Source organism: Perca flavescens, chromosome 2 (assembly GCF_004354835.1).
Source record: "Perca flavescens isolate YP-PL-M2 chromosome 2, PFLA_1.0, whole genome shotgun sequence".
In the NCBI taxonomy this organism is placed as follows: Eukaryota; Metazoa; Chordata; class Actinopteri; order Perciformes; family Percidae; genus Perca; species Perca flavescens.
The window spans coordinates 394,961-408,980 of NC_041332.1; the positions used below are offsets into that span (position 1 = coordinate 394,961).

Here is a 14,020-nt window from a genome sequence, read left to right on the forward strand (position 1 = left end):
GTCCTACCGACGGAGACACTAAAGGGACACTAACGGGTGTTTAGCTTTAGGAGAAGACATTTTATCTGTTAGTCCTACCGACGGAGACACTAAAGGGACACTAACGGGTTTTTGCTTTAGGAGAAGACATTTTATCTGTTAGTCCTACCGACGGAGACACTAAAGGGACACTAACGGGGTTTTTAGCTTTAGGAGAAGACATTTTATCTGTTAGTCCTACCGACGGAGACACTAAAGGGACACTAACAGGGTTTTTAGCTTTAGGAGAAGACATTTTATCTGTTAGTCCTACCGACGGAGACACTAAAGGGACACTAACAGGGTGTTTAGCTTTAGGAGAAGACATTTTATCTGTTAGTCCTACCGACGGAGACACTAAAGGGACACTAACGGGGTTTTTAGCTTTAGGAGAAGACATTTTATCTGTTAGTCCTACCGACGGAGACACTAAAGGGACACTAACGGGGTTTTTAGCTTTAGGAGAAGACATTTTATCTGTTAGTCCTACCGACGGAGACACTAAAGGGACACTAACGGGGTGTTTAGCTTTAGGAGAAGACATTTTATCTGTTAATCCTACCGACGGAGACACTAAAGGGACACTAACGGGGTTTTTAGCTTTAGGAGAAGACATTTTATCTGTTAGTCCTACCGACGGAGACACTAAAGGGACACTAACGGGGTTTTTAGCTTTAGGAGAAGACATTTTATCTGTTAGTCCTACCGACGGAGACACTAAAGGGACACTAACGGGGTGTTTAGCTTTAGGAGAAGACATTTTATCTGTTAATCCTACCGACGGAGACACTAAAGGGACACTAACGGGGTGTTTAGCTTTAGGAGAAGACATTTTATCTGTTAGTCCTACCGACGGAGACACTAGGTGTTATGTAGTTGACCCGCGGTGGTGAATTGTCTGCAGTTCTGGGCGGGTTGTTGCCGTGTTCTGATTGTTGTCATCTCAGCTCCGCCGAGACAAAATAGACATGCCATTTCAAACATCTTGTATGTAGTTCACTATTTGATGCAAGATTGCCATATACTAATAAATAGTACTAACATTACAGAACATTGACCCAAATTACCTAGTTCTGTATCACCACCACTTGATTACATACATTAGATACGATAAAATATAATAAATGAACATATCAAAGTGGATTATTTTAATATTTTCTGTATCTTACATGCAGGCTCAGGTAAGCTACTCACTGTTTCCAACTGTCCAGCATCCAGTACAGACAGTAGGTTTTTTATTTTATTTCATAATGATCATGTGATAAAATCATTGTTATTAATGTGTTTGAATTTTTGTCATTAACAAATATTTCATTTTCTTTTTTTGTAATGGTAAAAAGAGCAAGAGAGACAGAGAAATCCCCACAGACTCCCTGCAATGATGCTAACTGGCTAATGTCATTGAACACAACGTTGCTCACCTTCTTCACTGGGACAGGGAGGGGCTCAGTTAGGGGGAGACGGGGGTGCTGCTGACTCATCTGTTGTTAAGTCTGCTAAAAGGGGCAGGGACAAGGACTTAATATGAATATCTTGCTAAACGTTTCCCTGCACTGATTAAATGGTGATTAAATGTAGGCTAGCACTAGTCTGTAGCTAGCTAGCTTATTTCACTATGGACATTAAGCCAACAGGTCAATACCACTCACAGACTACTACCCACCTTTCTTCCTTTGTCTTTCCTCTCTCTCTATTTTCTCTCTTTCCTTTTTTGAAAACCAGATTTTGATTTAACGTTACTTGGCAACATTGTGGTCACTGTAGTTCTGGCGCATCAACTGACTGCAACTAAACACCGTCACGCAGTGCGCCAAGGCAGGATCAAACCATTTCATGCAGATACAGGGGGGTGGTCGGTCAATATGGATGTTTACTTTTTGGTCACTGGGGATATTTAACTTTTACTGACAAAAACAAGTAAAAACAAAGAGATTGTCAATTTTACTATTATAGTTGTAATAATTAGTTTTTACCTATTTTTTTGGGGCCCCTGTCAGTCATGGGCCCTTGGAATTGTCCTAACTTTTCCCCCCTATACGGCGCCCCTGCCTGGGTTAGATGGGTTATCTCCTCGGTTATTACGAGATGCCGCTGCCCAAATAGCCCCTTACATCTCCCATATTTTGGGAGAATTTTGTGAATCTGGCGTTTTCCCCAATGACCTCAAGAGGTAAGGGTAGTTCCCCTTTTTACAAAGGGAAACAGCCATGATCCGGGTAACTACAGACCAGTCTCTCTTTTGTGCACAGTCTCAAACATTTTTTTAAAAGTTGGTCAACGAGCAATTTAATGAATACATGAATAAAAACAACTTCATGTTTAAAGGTGCTCTAAGCGATGTTGGGTGACATAACTTCTTGTTGATGTTCAAAGTATTTTCAAATAAAACTAAGACTAGCTTGCTCCTCCCTCCTCCTCATCCCGTTCCCTCCCTTCTGTGCTTTGTTTTTTACACAGTGTGTTCAGGGGACAGGCAGCTAGCAGATAGGGAGGAGATGTTTTTTACAGTGTGTTCAGGGGACAGGCAGCTAGCAGATAGGGAGGAGATGTTTTTTACAGTGTGTTCAGGGGACAGGCAGCTAGCAGATAGTGAGGAGATGTTTTTTACAGTGTGTTCAGGGGACAGGCAGCTAGCAGATAGGGAGGAGATGTTTGCTGTATGTGACAAAACATGTTGTAGTCTAAAAAAACGCGTCACATCACTTAGAGTACCTTTAAATTCCAATCCGGATTCAGGAAGTCACATTCTACCGAATCATGCCTACTCTATTTATCCAACATCATAAACAGGGAAATAGATAATGGAAATCTCTGCGGAATGGTGTTATTGGATCTGCAAAAAGCATTTGATACGGTGAATCATGACAGACTGATTGCCAAACTTGAGGCCTTGGGGGCAGACAGCTCCACCTGTAGGTGGTTTAGGTCTTACCTATCAGGGAGGGAACAACTGGTGGTCTTAGGGGGAGTACTGTCTGACCCTAATGTAGTTGAATGCGGCGTTCCGCAAGGAAGTATTCTCGGACCGTCCTTATTTTTGACATACATTAACGATATGTCAGACTCCTTTTAATGTGAACTGTTTCTCTACGCTGATGACTTTTAATGTCTCATAAACACCAATCCACTCTAGAGAGTACCATGAGCTCTGAGCTATTGTTTGTAAACAACTGGCTGATTGACAATATGCTGTCATTACATTTTGGTAAGACAGAGGCCATCTTGTTCAGTTCAAAATACAGACTGAATAGATGCTTGGAATGTAGGGTCATTTTGAATAATGTGGTGGTCAGTGCAAAAGCGTCAGTGAAATACCTGGGTTGCTTCAACAACTTGGATGGCAGGAATATGGCCAACAAGGTTCGGAGTAAAGTCACCAGGCTCACAAAGTTTTTAGCCAGAAACTCTTAATGTTGTGGAGGAGGGTGTAGCAGGTGAATAAAGGGTTTATTCAACCAAACCAGAGGAACAGTGGAAAGACGAACCAAGATGGCTTTTGGTAGTTTTATTTAGTTTCTATAATTATTATTATCAGTGTTTATTTACATGGAGTCTGGTGTGTTTGGTAAAGTCAAAGCATGTGTTGTGTTGTGCTTGTTACTGTTTATTGACTATTATTTAAATAACTTCATCAGCTGGAAGAATAAAGTGAAGAAGCTGAATCAGGTCAACAGTCACACAGACGGGTTTATGACGTCACTGCAGTCTCATCCAATCAGAGCCCTGCTGTGTGTGTGTGTGTGTGTGTGTGTGTGTGTGTGTGTGTGTGTGTGTGTGTGTGTGTGTGTGTGTATCTGTCTGTCTGTCTGTCTGTCTGTCTGACTGTCTGTCTGTCTTGTGTGTGTGTGTGTGTGTGTGTGTGTGTGTGTGTGTGTGTGTGTGTGTGTGTGTGTGTGTGTGTGTGGTCTGTCTGTCTATCTATGTGTGTGTGTGTGTGTGTGTGTGTGTGTGTGTCTGTCTGTCTGTCTGTCTTTGTGTGTGTGTGTGTGTGTGTGTGTGTGTGTGTGTGTCTGTCTGTCTGTCTGTCTGTCTCTGTCTTTGTGTGTGTGTGTGTGTGTGTGTGTGTGTGTGTGTGTGTGTGTGTGTGTGTGTGTGTGTGTGTGTGTGTGTGTGACCTCTTACCTGTGACGGCAGACACTGCAGCCTCAGCCAATCAGAGCCCTGCTGTGTGTGTGTGTGTGTGTGTGTGTGTGTGTGTGTGTGTGTGTGTGTGTGTGTGTGTGTGTGTGTGTGTGTGTGTGTGTGTATGTGTGTGATCTCTAGCCTGTGACGGTGGCCCCCCTGCTGCTGAACCAGGATCAGCTCTATATTTACCTGAGATTAACAGACACACACAGAGACACTTCCTGTTGTCTGTCAGAGAGCTGCAGACTGTCGGAGCAGCAACATGTCCGCTGTCGCCGCTGATGCAGGCCCCGCCCCCTGGAGGAACAACAGCCTGGTGCTGGGGGGGGGGCGGGACCCTCCCCTATCTGACCAGGGAGACACCATCATCGGAGTCTACCTGCTGCTGCTTGGTGGGTACACACACACACACACAGTGGAGAAAGGGTTTAGACCAGTTGGGAAGTGTGTGTTTGTGCCGAGGGTCCGGTTAATACCAGTTACACCCTGATGGTAACAGGTTAGTACCAGTTACACCGTGATGGTAACAGGTTAGTACCAGTTACACCGTGATGGTAACAGGTTAGTACCAGTTACACCCTGATGGTAACAGGTTAGTACCAGTTACACCGTGATGGTAACAGGTTAGTACCAGTTACACCCTGATGGTAACAGGTTAGTACCAGTTACACCCTGATGGTAACAGGTTAATACCAGTTACACCGTGATGGTAACAGGTTAATACCAGTTACACCCTGATGGTAACAGGTTAGTACCAGTTACACCCTGATGGTAACAGGTTAGTACCAGTTACACCCTGATGGTAACAGGTTAATACCAGTTACACCCTGATGGTAACAGGTTAATACCAGTTACACCCTGATGGTAGCAGGTTAATACCAGTTACACCCTGATAGTAACAGGTTAGTACCAGTTACACCCTGATGGTAACAGGTTAATACCTCATGGTAACAGGTTAATACCAGTTACACCCTGATGGTAGCAGGTTAGTACCAGTTACACCCTGATGGTAACAGGTTAATACCAGTAACACCCTGATGGTAACAGGTTAATACCTGATGGTAACAGGTTAATACCAGTTACACCCTGATGGTAGCAGGTTAGTACCAGTTACACCCTGATGGTAACATGTTAGTAGCAGTTACACCCTGATGGTAGCAGGTTAGTGCTAGTTACACCCTGATGGTAGCAGGTTAGTAGCAGTTACACCCTGATGGTAACAGGTTAATACCAGTTACACCCTGATGGTAACAGGTTAATACCAATTACACCCTGATGGTAGCAGGTTAGTAGCAGTTACACCCTGATGGTAACAGGTTATTACCAGTTACACCCTGACGGTAGCAGGTTAGTGCCAGTTACACCCTGATGGTAACAGGTTAATACCTGATGGTAACAGGTTAATACCAGTTACTCCCTGATGGTAGCAGGTTAGAAGCAGTTACACCTTGATGGTAGCAGGTTAGTAGCAGTTACACCCTGATGGTAGCAGGTTAGTGCCAGTTACAACCTGTTGGTAACAGGTTAATACCAGTTACACCCTGATGGTAGCAGGTTAGTAGCAGTTACACCCTGATGGTAGCAGGTTAGTAGCAGTAACACCCTGATGGTAACAGGTTAATACCTGATGGTAACAGGTTAATACCAGTTACACCCTGATGGGAGCAGGTTAGTACCTGTTACACCCTAATGGGAGCCGGTTAATACCAGTTACACCCTGATGGTAACAGGTTAGTAGCAGTAACACCCTGATGGTAACAGGTTAATACCTGATGGTAACAGGTTAGTAACAGTTACAACCTGATGGGAGCAGGTTAGTTGCAGTTACACCCTTATGACATCAGGTTAGTACCAGTTACACCCTGATGTTAACAGGTTAGTACCAGTTTCACCCTGATGGTAACAGGTTAGTAACTAGTAACTAAAGCTGGAACAGATGTATGTAGTGGAGTAACTAAAGTAACTATTGACTAAAGCTGTACCAGATGAATGTAGTGGAGTAACTAAAGTAACTAGTAACTAAAGCTGGAACAGATGACTGTAGTGGAGTAAAAAGTACAATATTTCTCTCTGAAATGTAGCGGAGTAGAAGTAGAAAGTAACATGAAAGGAAAAGACTCAAGTAAAGTACAAATACCTCAACATTTGGACTGAAGGAGAGTACTGGAGTATATGTACTTAGTTACATTCCTCCGCTGCCACATACAATAGTAAATTAATCTTTTTGAGTGGCCTGTAGACGCCCCAGTAGTGCAGTGTGGCACGTGAGTGTGCTGACTTTCTGCTCTGCGGTGCGTTCAGGGTGGCTGTCCTGGTTTGGAAACAGCATCGTCCTGTTTGTGTTGTGCCGGCAGAGAGCCACGCTGCAGCCCAGCCTGTCTGTCTGTCTGTCTCTCTTCCTAACCTGTCTGTTTGAGTGGCCTGTAGACGCCCCAGTAGTGTGGATGTGAGTGTCCTGACAGTGTGCTCTGCTCTGCGGTGCGTTCAGGGTGGCTGTCCTGGTTTGGAAACAGCATCGTCCTGTTCGTGTTGTGCCGGCAGAGAGCCACGCTGCAGCCCACTGACTACCTGACCTTTAACCTGGCCGTCTCCGACGCCAGCATCTCCGTGTTCGGCTACTCCAGAGGCATCATCGAGATCTTCAACGTCTTCCAGGGCAGCGACTTCATCATCTCCTCCATATGGACCTGCGAGGTACAACCTGTCTGTCTGTCTGTCTGCCTGTCTGTCTGTCTGTCTGTCTGCCTGTCTGCCTGTCTGTCTGTCTGTCTGTCTTCCTGCCTGTCTGCCTGTCTGTCTGTCTGTCTCTCTTCCTAACCTGTCTGTCTCTCTTCCTAACCTGTCTGTGTCTCTTCCTAACCTGTCTGTGTCTCTTCCTAACCTGTCTGTGTCTCCTGCAGGTAGACGGGTTCTTTACGCTGATATTTGGTCTGATCAGCATCCTCACGCTGACGGCGATCAGCATCACGCGCTACATCAAAGGCTGTCACCCCAGCAGAGGTCAGAGGTCAAAGGTCATCTCTCTCTAACACATACAGAACATAAATATAACATAAATATAACATATATATATATATATATATATATATATATATATATAGATTATATGTAAGTCAGCCCGCAGTATCAGACCAGTGTATCAGACCGGTGTGTCAGTGGTATCATTTGATTTGTGTTTACCTGGAAAGATGAAAGATGAAAGAAACTTACCCAGGATGAAAAGGAGTAAACTGAGTTATACTTTAGATAAACCAGATTCCCTCAGAGACTACAACCGAACTATATCTTAGTATAGAGTATTTAAAGAAATCACATGATTAACTGTTCAACTGTGTGTGTGTGTGCACGTTTCAGCCCATCACATCACCCGGACCAGTGTATGCGTGACTCTACTGCTCATCTGGATCACAGCTGCATTCTGGGCCGGAGCGCCTCTGCTTGGCTGGGCAAGCTACAAAGGTACTCTGAACCCTGACCTCTGACCTCTTGACTTTAGTTTCCTTTTTATTGGATAGGAAAGCTGAGAGAGAGGGGAGAGAGAGGGGGGGAAGACATGCAGGAAAACCGTCACAGGTCAGACTCGAACTCTGGACCTTCTGCTTCGAGGAATAAACCTCTGCACGTGTGCGCCCGCTCTACCAACTGAGCTAACCGGCCACGACTTTAGTTTACTTAAAGGAACACGCCGACTTCTTGGGAATTTAGCTGGCATCATTTACTCCTCCATCCTCTTTTGCATTTTTTGTTCAGGAAGTAACCTCCTTAAATGTGCATATGAACATTATTCACCTCAATGATACATTGTTCATTGTAATGAATTAATAAACCCCTGGACTGTAATATTTCAGATGTTTGAGAAAGATTTCTGCTCATTTTCAAAACTTTGTGCACATTCAAAATATAACTCATCCCATCTGTGTTCTCTGAGATTTGGAGGAGTCATAATATTTTGAGAAAAATAAAGTTATAATAAGCTATTACAAGAATAAAGTCACAATATTTCAGAAAATAATCTACCTGCACCAAAGTCTGCGGCTATGCATTACGTGATATCTCTGCTGAGACGGTAGATCTCAGAACTCCTGACAGACTCAGAGCCCCGTCTGGGTCTCTGGTCTCTGAATGAGACAAAGTTTATGGAAGAGGCTGAATGCTGCTCTACATCGGAGGTGGAAACCAGAAACTAGACCAACGTGTCCTTTATAACCCTGAAGCTGCACAAACCAGGGAAGAACGCTGCTCACCTCTATTTCTACAGAGAGAGTGGACACTAAGCAACACAGGTCTGCTTCAGAGCTCCGTGTGTTTGAGTCTGACCCAGAGACTGGAAACATCACGGGAACTTCAAACAGCAAAGAAACTTATTCTATAGGCTAGATTATTGTTAAGACCTACAGTATGTCTATGTTAACAGGCTGTATGCAGTATGTGCAAAGCCAAAGCACAATGAAAAAAGGCAACTTATGATTTTGGGGGTTTACGTAGGTTATTGTCCGGTTTCATATTTGTCAGTCAACTTTTCAAAATACATTTGGTCTGCCTCTGCCCCCTGCCCCCTGCAGATCGGGGGTACGGGACCTGTGAGATCGACTGGGCCAAAGCCAGCTACCTGCCGGCCTACCGCGCCTACATCATCTCCATCTTCAGCAGCTGCTTCTTCCTGCCGGTGCTCATCATGCTCTTCTGCTACATCTCCATCATCAACACGGTGAAGAGAGGGAACGCCATGGCCGCCGGGGGGGAGCTCTCTGACCGTCAGAGGAAGATCGAGAGAGACGTCACCATCGTGAGGACACACACACAAACACACACACACAGAGACACACACACACACACACACAGAATTTATAAATTTCAATTTGGGAATATTCAACTTTGACCGGAATTGAAACTAATAATAGTTTATGTTATTTTTGTTTAGTTTTATAGGTTAAAAAGCTATTTTTATGATTTGGTTATCCCAGTTCTAATGAGTATGTCCAAAAAAATCTGATAAAAAGTATAGTTTGTCGAAAAAGTCATAAAAGCCATAAAAGTCATGTTACAGTATGTTGTGTCAATAAAACACATTTTCTTTAATGTTTTTTGATGCTTTTGTCCCCTGTGAACCCCCCCCCTCCCACTCCGCCTCCTGCAGGTTTCCATCGTGATCTGCACGGCGTTCATCCTGGCGTGGTCTCCGTACGCTGTGGTGTCCATCTGGTCCGCCTGGGGCTACCACGTGCCCAACCTCACCAGCATCTTCACGCGCCTCTTCGCCAAGTCCGCCAGCTTCTACAACCCGCTCATCTACTTCGGGCTCAGCTCCAAGTTCCGTAAAGACGTGGTCGTGCTGCTGCCGTGCACGCCCGACGCCAAAGACGCCGTGCGGCTGAAGCGCTTCAGACCCAAAGCCGACGCCAGACTCAAAGTCCCGCTGAACCGCACCGAGAAGAAGTACTCGCCCGGCAACAACCCGTACCCACTGCCGGAGAGCCCGCCCGCCACGCCCCCACCAGCCAACACGGAAGTGTTCTACACGGCCACACCCCTCCCATCGGAGAGCAGCGTCGCCAACAAGGAAATGTTCTACACGGCTACACCCCTCTCACTGGAGAGCAGCGTCACCAACAAGGAAGTGTTCTACATCAACATGCCCCACCCCTCAGAGAGCAGCGCCGACTTTGAGTGTGACAGACTCTGATGTCCCAACGCAGTCTCTGACCAACGCGTACGAGAGTTAACGGCCGAATAAAGATATTTTTATATTTAATACTTGTATTTTGTTTGCAGAGTAGAGACCATTTTGCGTTGTTTGTTTCCCACGTAGAAGAATTTTTGCAGAAAGTGAATGGCGGGAAAAAGAAGAATATAAATGTTTTTATGTGTCCTTTTTATTTATATTCAGCATATATTTAGACTAACAGATATCTTTATGAATTTTCCAGCTGATTACTGACTTTAAGACAATCATCTTTTCAAGTTTGCTGTATAAATTAAACATGCATATTAAACATTATCTTGTTAAGTAACAGAAATGTGAGTTTTGGATAAAGCCAGGTTTCATTGCGTTGACATGTTAGAGTCTCAACAGTGGTGGTGGTGGCCCAGTGGATATCACACCTTTGGTGTGGGAGCTCTGAGTTTGATTCCCACTGCGATACATCAACCAACGTGTCCCTGAGCAAGGCACTTAACCCCTAGTTGCTCCAGAGGCCAGCCTTTCCTGGCATCCCTCAGAGAAAAACTAAATATTTTCAGCCAATCAGATTGAGGCTAAGTTTGACCGAGGTCAACACTGAATGGTCAATTCATCGTAAAGAAAAAAAACAGAGAAGCCCTGGCTTCTCACCAATCACATGCCTCAAACAGATGCGTAACTATGGTAACAGGCTGGCGTCAGCTAACAGTCAGTTAGCAGCAAATTTACAAAATGGATGGCAATCTTGAGTTTCTTGATAAAAATGACTTCACTAAACTTGCTTTTGAGATACAACTGAAAGTTAAAGAGAGCGGTAGCCCTACACCGAAGCTGGATCTAACTCAGAGGAGAGCAAAGGGAAAGGCTCCATCTTTTTGTGATGGGAACTATCCCAAAACTGAATGGCTAACAGGAAGGCTTTTCTGCTGGCCTTGCCTGTTGTTTGACCAGTCAAGCTGCAGCAGTTCTTTAAACAACCCATGGAGCCAAGCCAGATTTGCTGATCTGATCTGAGAGAGGCATTCAAAATCACAAAGTCACATAACATCTGAACTCAAACTCAAACTTTTTGGACGACTTAGGATAAATGAAGCCCTGGATCAAGCGGCTGTGATAAGTGTGTCAAGGCATAATCAACAGGTGGATATGAGAGACTGATTATTGCCGTACTGTATCTTGGACGCCAAGAGCAGGCTTTCCGTGGCCACCACGAGTCAGCTAGCAGCTCTGGCAACAAGGGGAACTTTGTGGAGGTGCGGAGCATCTAGCATCAGCTACAACATTTACGGGTATGTCACAGACAATTCAGAATGACATAAAGCACTGCTCATGTTATTCAGGAAGAAACAGATAAAGAAATAAACACAGCACCATTCATAGCAGTGGAAGTGGATGACACCACAGACATATCATGCAAGTGCCAATTGACTGTCATAATCCGCTAGGTAAATGGAAAAGGCATGATATGTGAGGGGTTTCTTGGTTTCTTTGACATTAGCCTTGAACAAGATGCTGAAGCCATAACTGCTGTGGTGATGCGGGCAAGCCAACTACGATGGAGCAAGCTGCATGAGTGGACAAAGAGGCGGTCTACAGGAACTCGTCAAGGTGAAATGTCCACATGCTCTGTTCATTCACTGCTATGCACACAAACTAAATTTAGTTTTGGCTCAGGGAACAAGCAACATTCAGGAATCAAAGCTCTTGACTGCTTCCACAACTTCTTCAGCCGTTCATGTAAACGGATAGCACTACTCGCTGAGGTGGACAATAGTATCCGAGTACCTGGTGGGAGTACCACTTGGTGGAACTTTAAAAGCTGAGCCGTGCATGCTGTACATGAGGGATGTACATCATTGATGATTGCTTTTGACCGGATCATGACTGAGCCTGGATGGGATAAGGATGTACAGAGCTCTGCCCTGAAACAGGAATTGAACAACTTTGATTTCATTTTCATGCTTAAGGTTTTTCAAACCATTTTTGGCCACATTGAACTACTGTTCCAGGTACACAAAACATTTTTTTACTACTTTTTTTTTAAAGGGCGTGCGCCCGTGAGCTAGCCTGATCAGCCAGCCCCACATCCAGATGTTGGGTCTGGGAACTCCCCATTGGTCAGGGCTCAATCTGAGGGGCGGGTTAAACGGTTGTCTCCAGAGCAAAGCTTTGGACATCACAAAATGTAACGCCAGAGTCAACAGCACTCCTAATGCACTGAGAGCTACCTGAACAAACATTCAACCGGCTGTATGAGAACACAGTGGAGACTGTTGGAGCACCAAACCAGCGACGCAAACACAGCCGTCGGGCCTGCCAGGGCTTCGAGCTAGGAGTCAGAGCAGATGGCAACCAAGAGGACACAGGCTCCGTGGTTAACTACCGACACCTCTTCTTCCAACTGCTTGATGGCATTGTGCAGCATATGACACAACAATTCCAAGACATGTGAGTTTTTTTCATGTCCTGGATAATGCATGGTTCAAGATGTACTCCCAGCCTGCAGGATTCTCGAGCCGCGAGATCACTCAGCTGGTTGAGACCTACCCACTGTTTGATGAACAGAGACTGAGAAATGGACTGCAGGTCATCTATGCAGATGCCCTCTTTCACAAGCCACCAGCTGAGCTGCTGGATATGCTCGTAACAGATGAGCTGACCACTGCTTATGTGATGTATGCAAACTACTGAGGTTGCTGCTCACCATACCCCTTATAAGCACATCTGCAGAAAGGTCTTTTTCCTGCCTGAACAGGATTCAAACCTACCTCAGAAACAGCTGTGGACAAGAGAGTCTGGGCCACTTGGCGAAGATATCAATGGAAGCCACTGTAACACAAGACCTGAAGTCCCATGGAGAGCTATGTGACAGAGTCACTGAGCGCTTTGCCACAATGAAGGATAGGAGAATGTCTTTCCTCTACAAGTAGAGGTGAGTTAAAAAAAAATTGGACTCACACAGTGACTGTCTGTCCCGGGTCTATAGTCAGCACCGCGGACAGCGACATGGCCCGCCGTCTAAAATAATATGCTCCTCCATCTATTGTTTTATTGTTATTTTGCAAAAGATATACAGTATACATTGTTTTATATATTGTCTGCAGAGATTAATCACTTGTTGTCTTAATTAGGCTATTTCTATTATGGTTTTGGTGTTTTGTCTTATTTTGGTAGTCTGTATTTCTGTTTTGTATTTTGCTCTGTTTCCTGTTTTATTTTTTTTTCAAACCATTTTTGGCCACATTGAACTACTGTTCCAGGTACACAAAACATTTTTTTACTACTTTTTTTTTAAAGGGCGTGCGCCCGTGAGCTAGCCTGATCAGCCAGCCCCACATCCAGATGTTGAGTCTGGGAACTCCCCATTGGTCAGGGCTCAATCTGAGGGGCGGGTTAAACGGTTGTCTTTCAAACTCTCTCTGCACGTAATAGGATAGCACTCCAACCAATCAGAGCAACACTAGCTAGTAGATTCAACTTTAAACTCTGAACACATCTTCCTTTTTTAAGAATGACTTCAGAGTCGTTCTTTGTTCTTTTCTCAAAGAAAAGCTGAACTCCAAGTCTTCCAGAAGACCTCTGTTCACCAGCAGCAGCAGCAGCCATAAGCCCCGCCCACCCGCTCTGTACACGATGTGATTGGCCTGACCAGAGTTTGGTTTTTCCAGCTCACAAGCCAACAGAGAGTTTCTAGACGACCCTGGCTGACTGCCGCTAGGGTGGTCTAGATTTCTACCCGTGAGCACCCACGGGGGAAGCCATAAATCGGTGCCTGTGTAAGGTTATATGATCTCCATAATAACTGCTCAACAGACACTAAAACATCTGTGTCCTCCATGTTTTTATGAATAAAATGTTGTTTAATATGTGAACACATCAAAACCATTAAAGATGAAAGATATTTTGAATATTTTAACACACAGATATCGTCATGCCCCCCCCCCCCCGCTGATTACTGATGTTATTTTAAATATGCAAATGAGGCCTAATGTGATGTTAGTGTTTCCTATATGTGAAGAAGACGTCCTCGAGAGCCTTGAACATGAATATTAATAATAAACACGCTGTAACCACGGTGACATGGCAGCTTATTATGGTCTGTAGTACACTGTAAACCCTTGATGTTACTTTACGTTTTTATTGTTTATTTTTTATTATTTTTATTCAAAGCTTTCAAATACAAAACATCATTTTTAT

At 44.5% G+C, this 14,020-nt stretch overlaps 1 protein-coding gene across 1 annotated transcript; it reads left to right on the top strand.

Annotated features, from left to right (window-relative positions):
• The first annotated feature begins 4,405 nt into the window (after positions 1-4,405).
• Positions 4,406-9,826, top strand: opn6a (opsin 6, group member a). The gene is made up of 6 exons (XM_028598882.1): positions 4,406-4,535; positions 6,632-6,837; positions 7,044-7,143; positions 7,498-7,602; positions 8,706-8,929; positions 9,281-9,826. The coding sequence occupies exons 1-6, from the start codon at positions 4,406-4,408 to the stop codon at positions 9,824-9,826; spliced, it is 1,311 nt and encodes a 436-aa protein (XP_028454683.1).
• Positions 9,827-14,020: the final 4,194 nt, after the last annotated feature.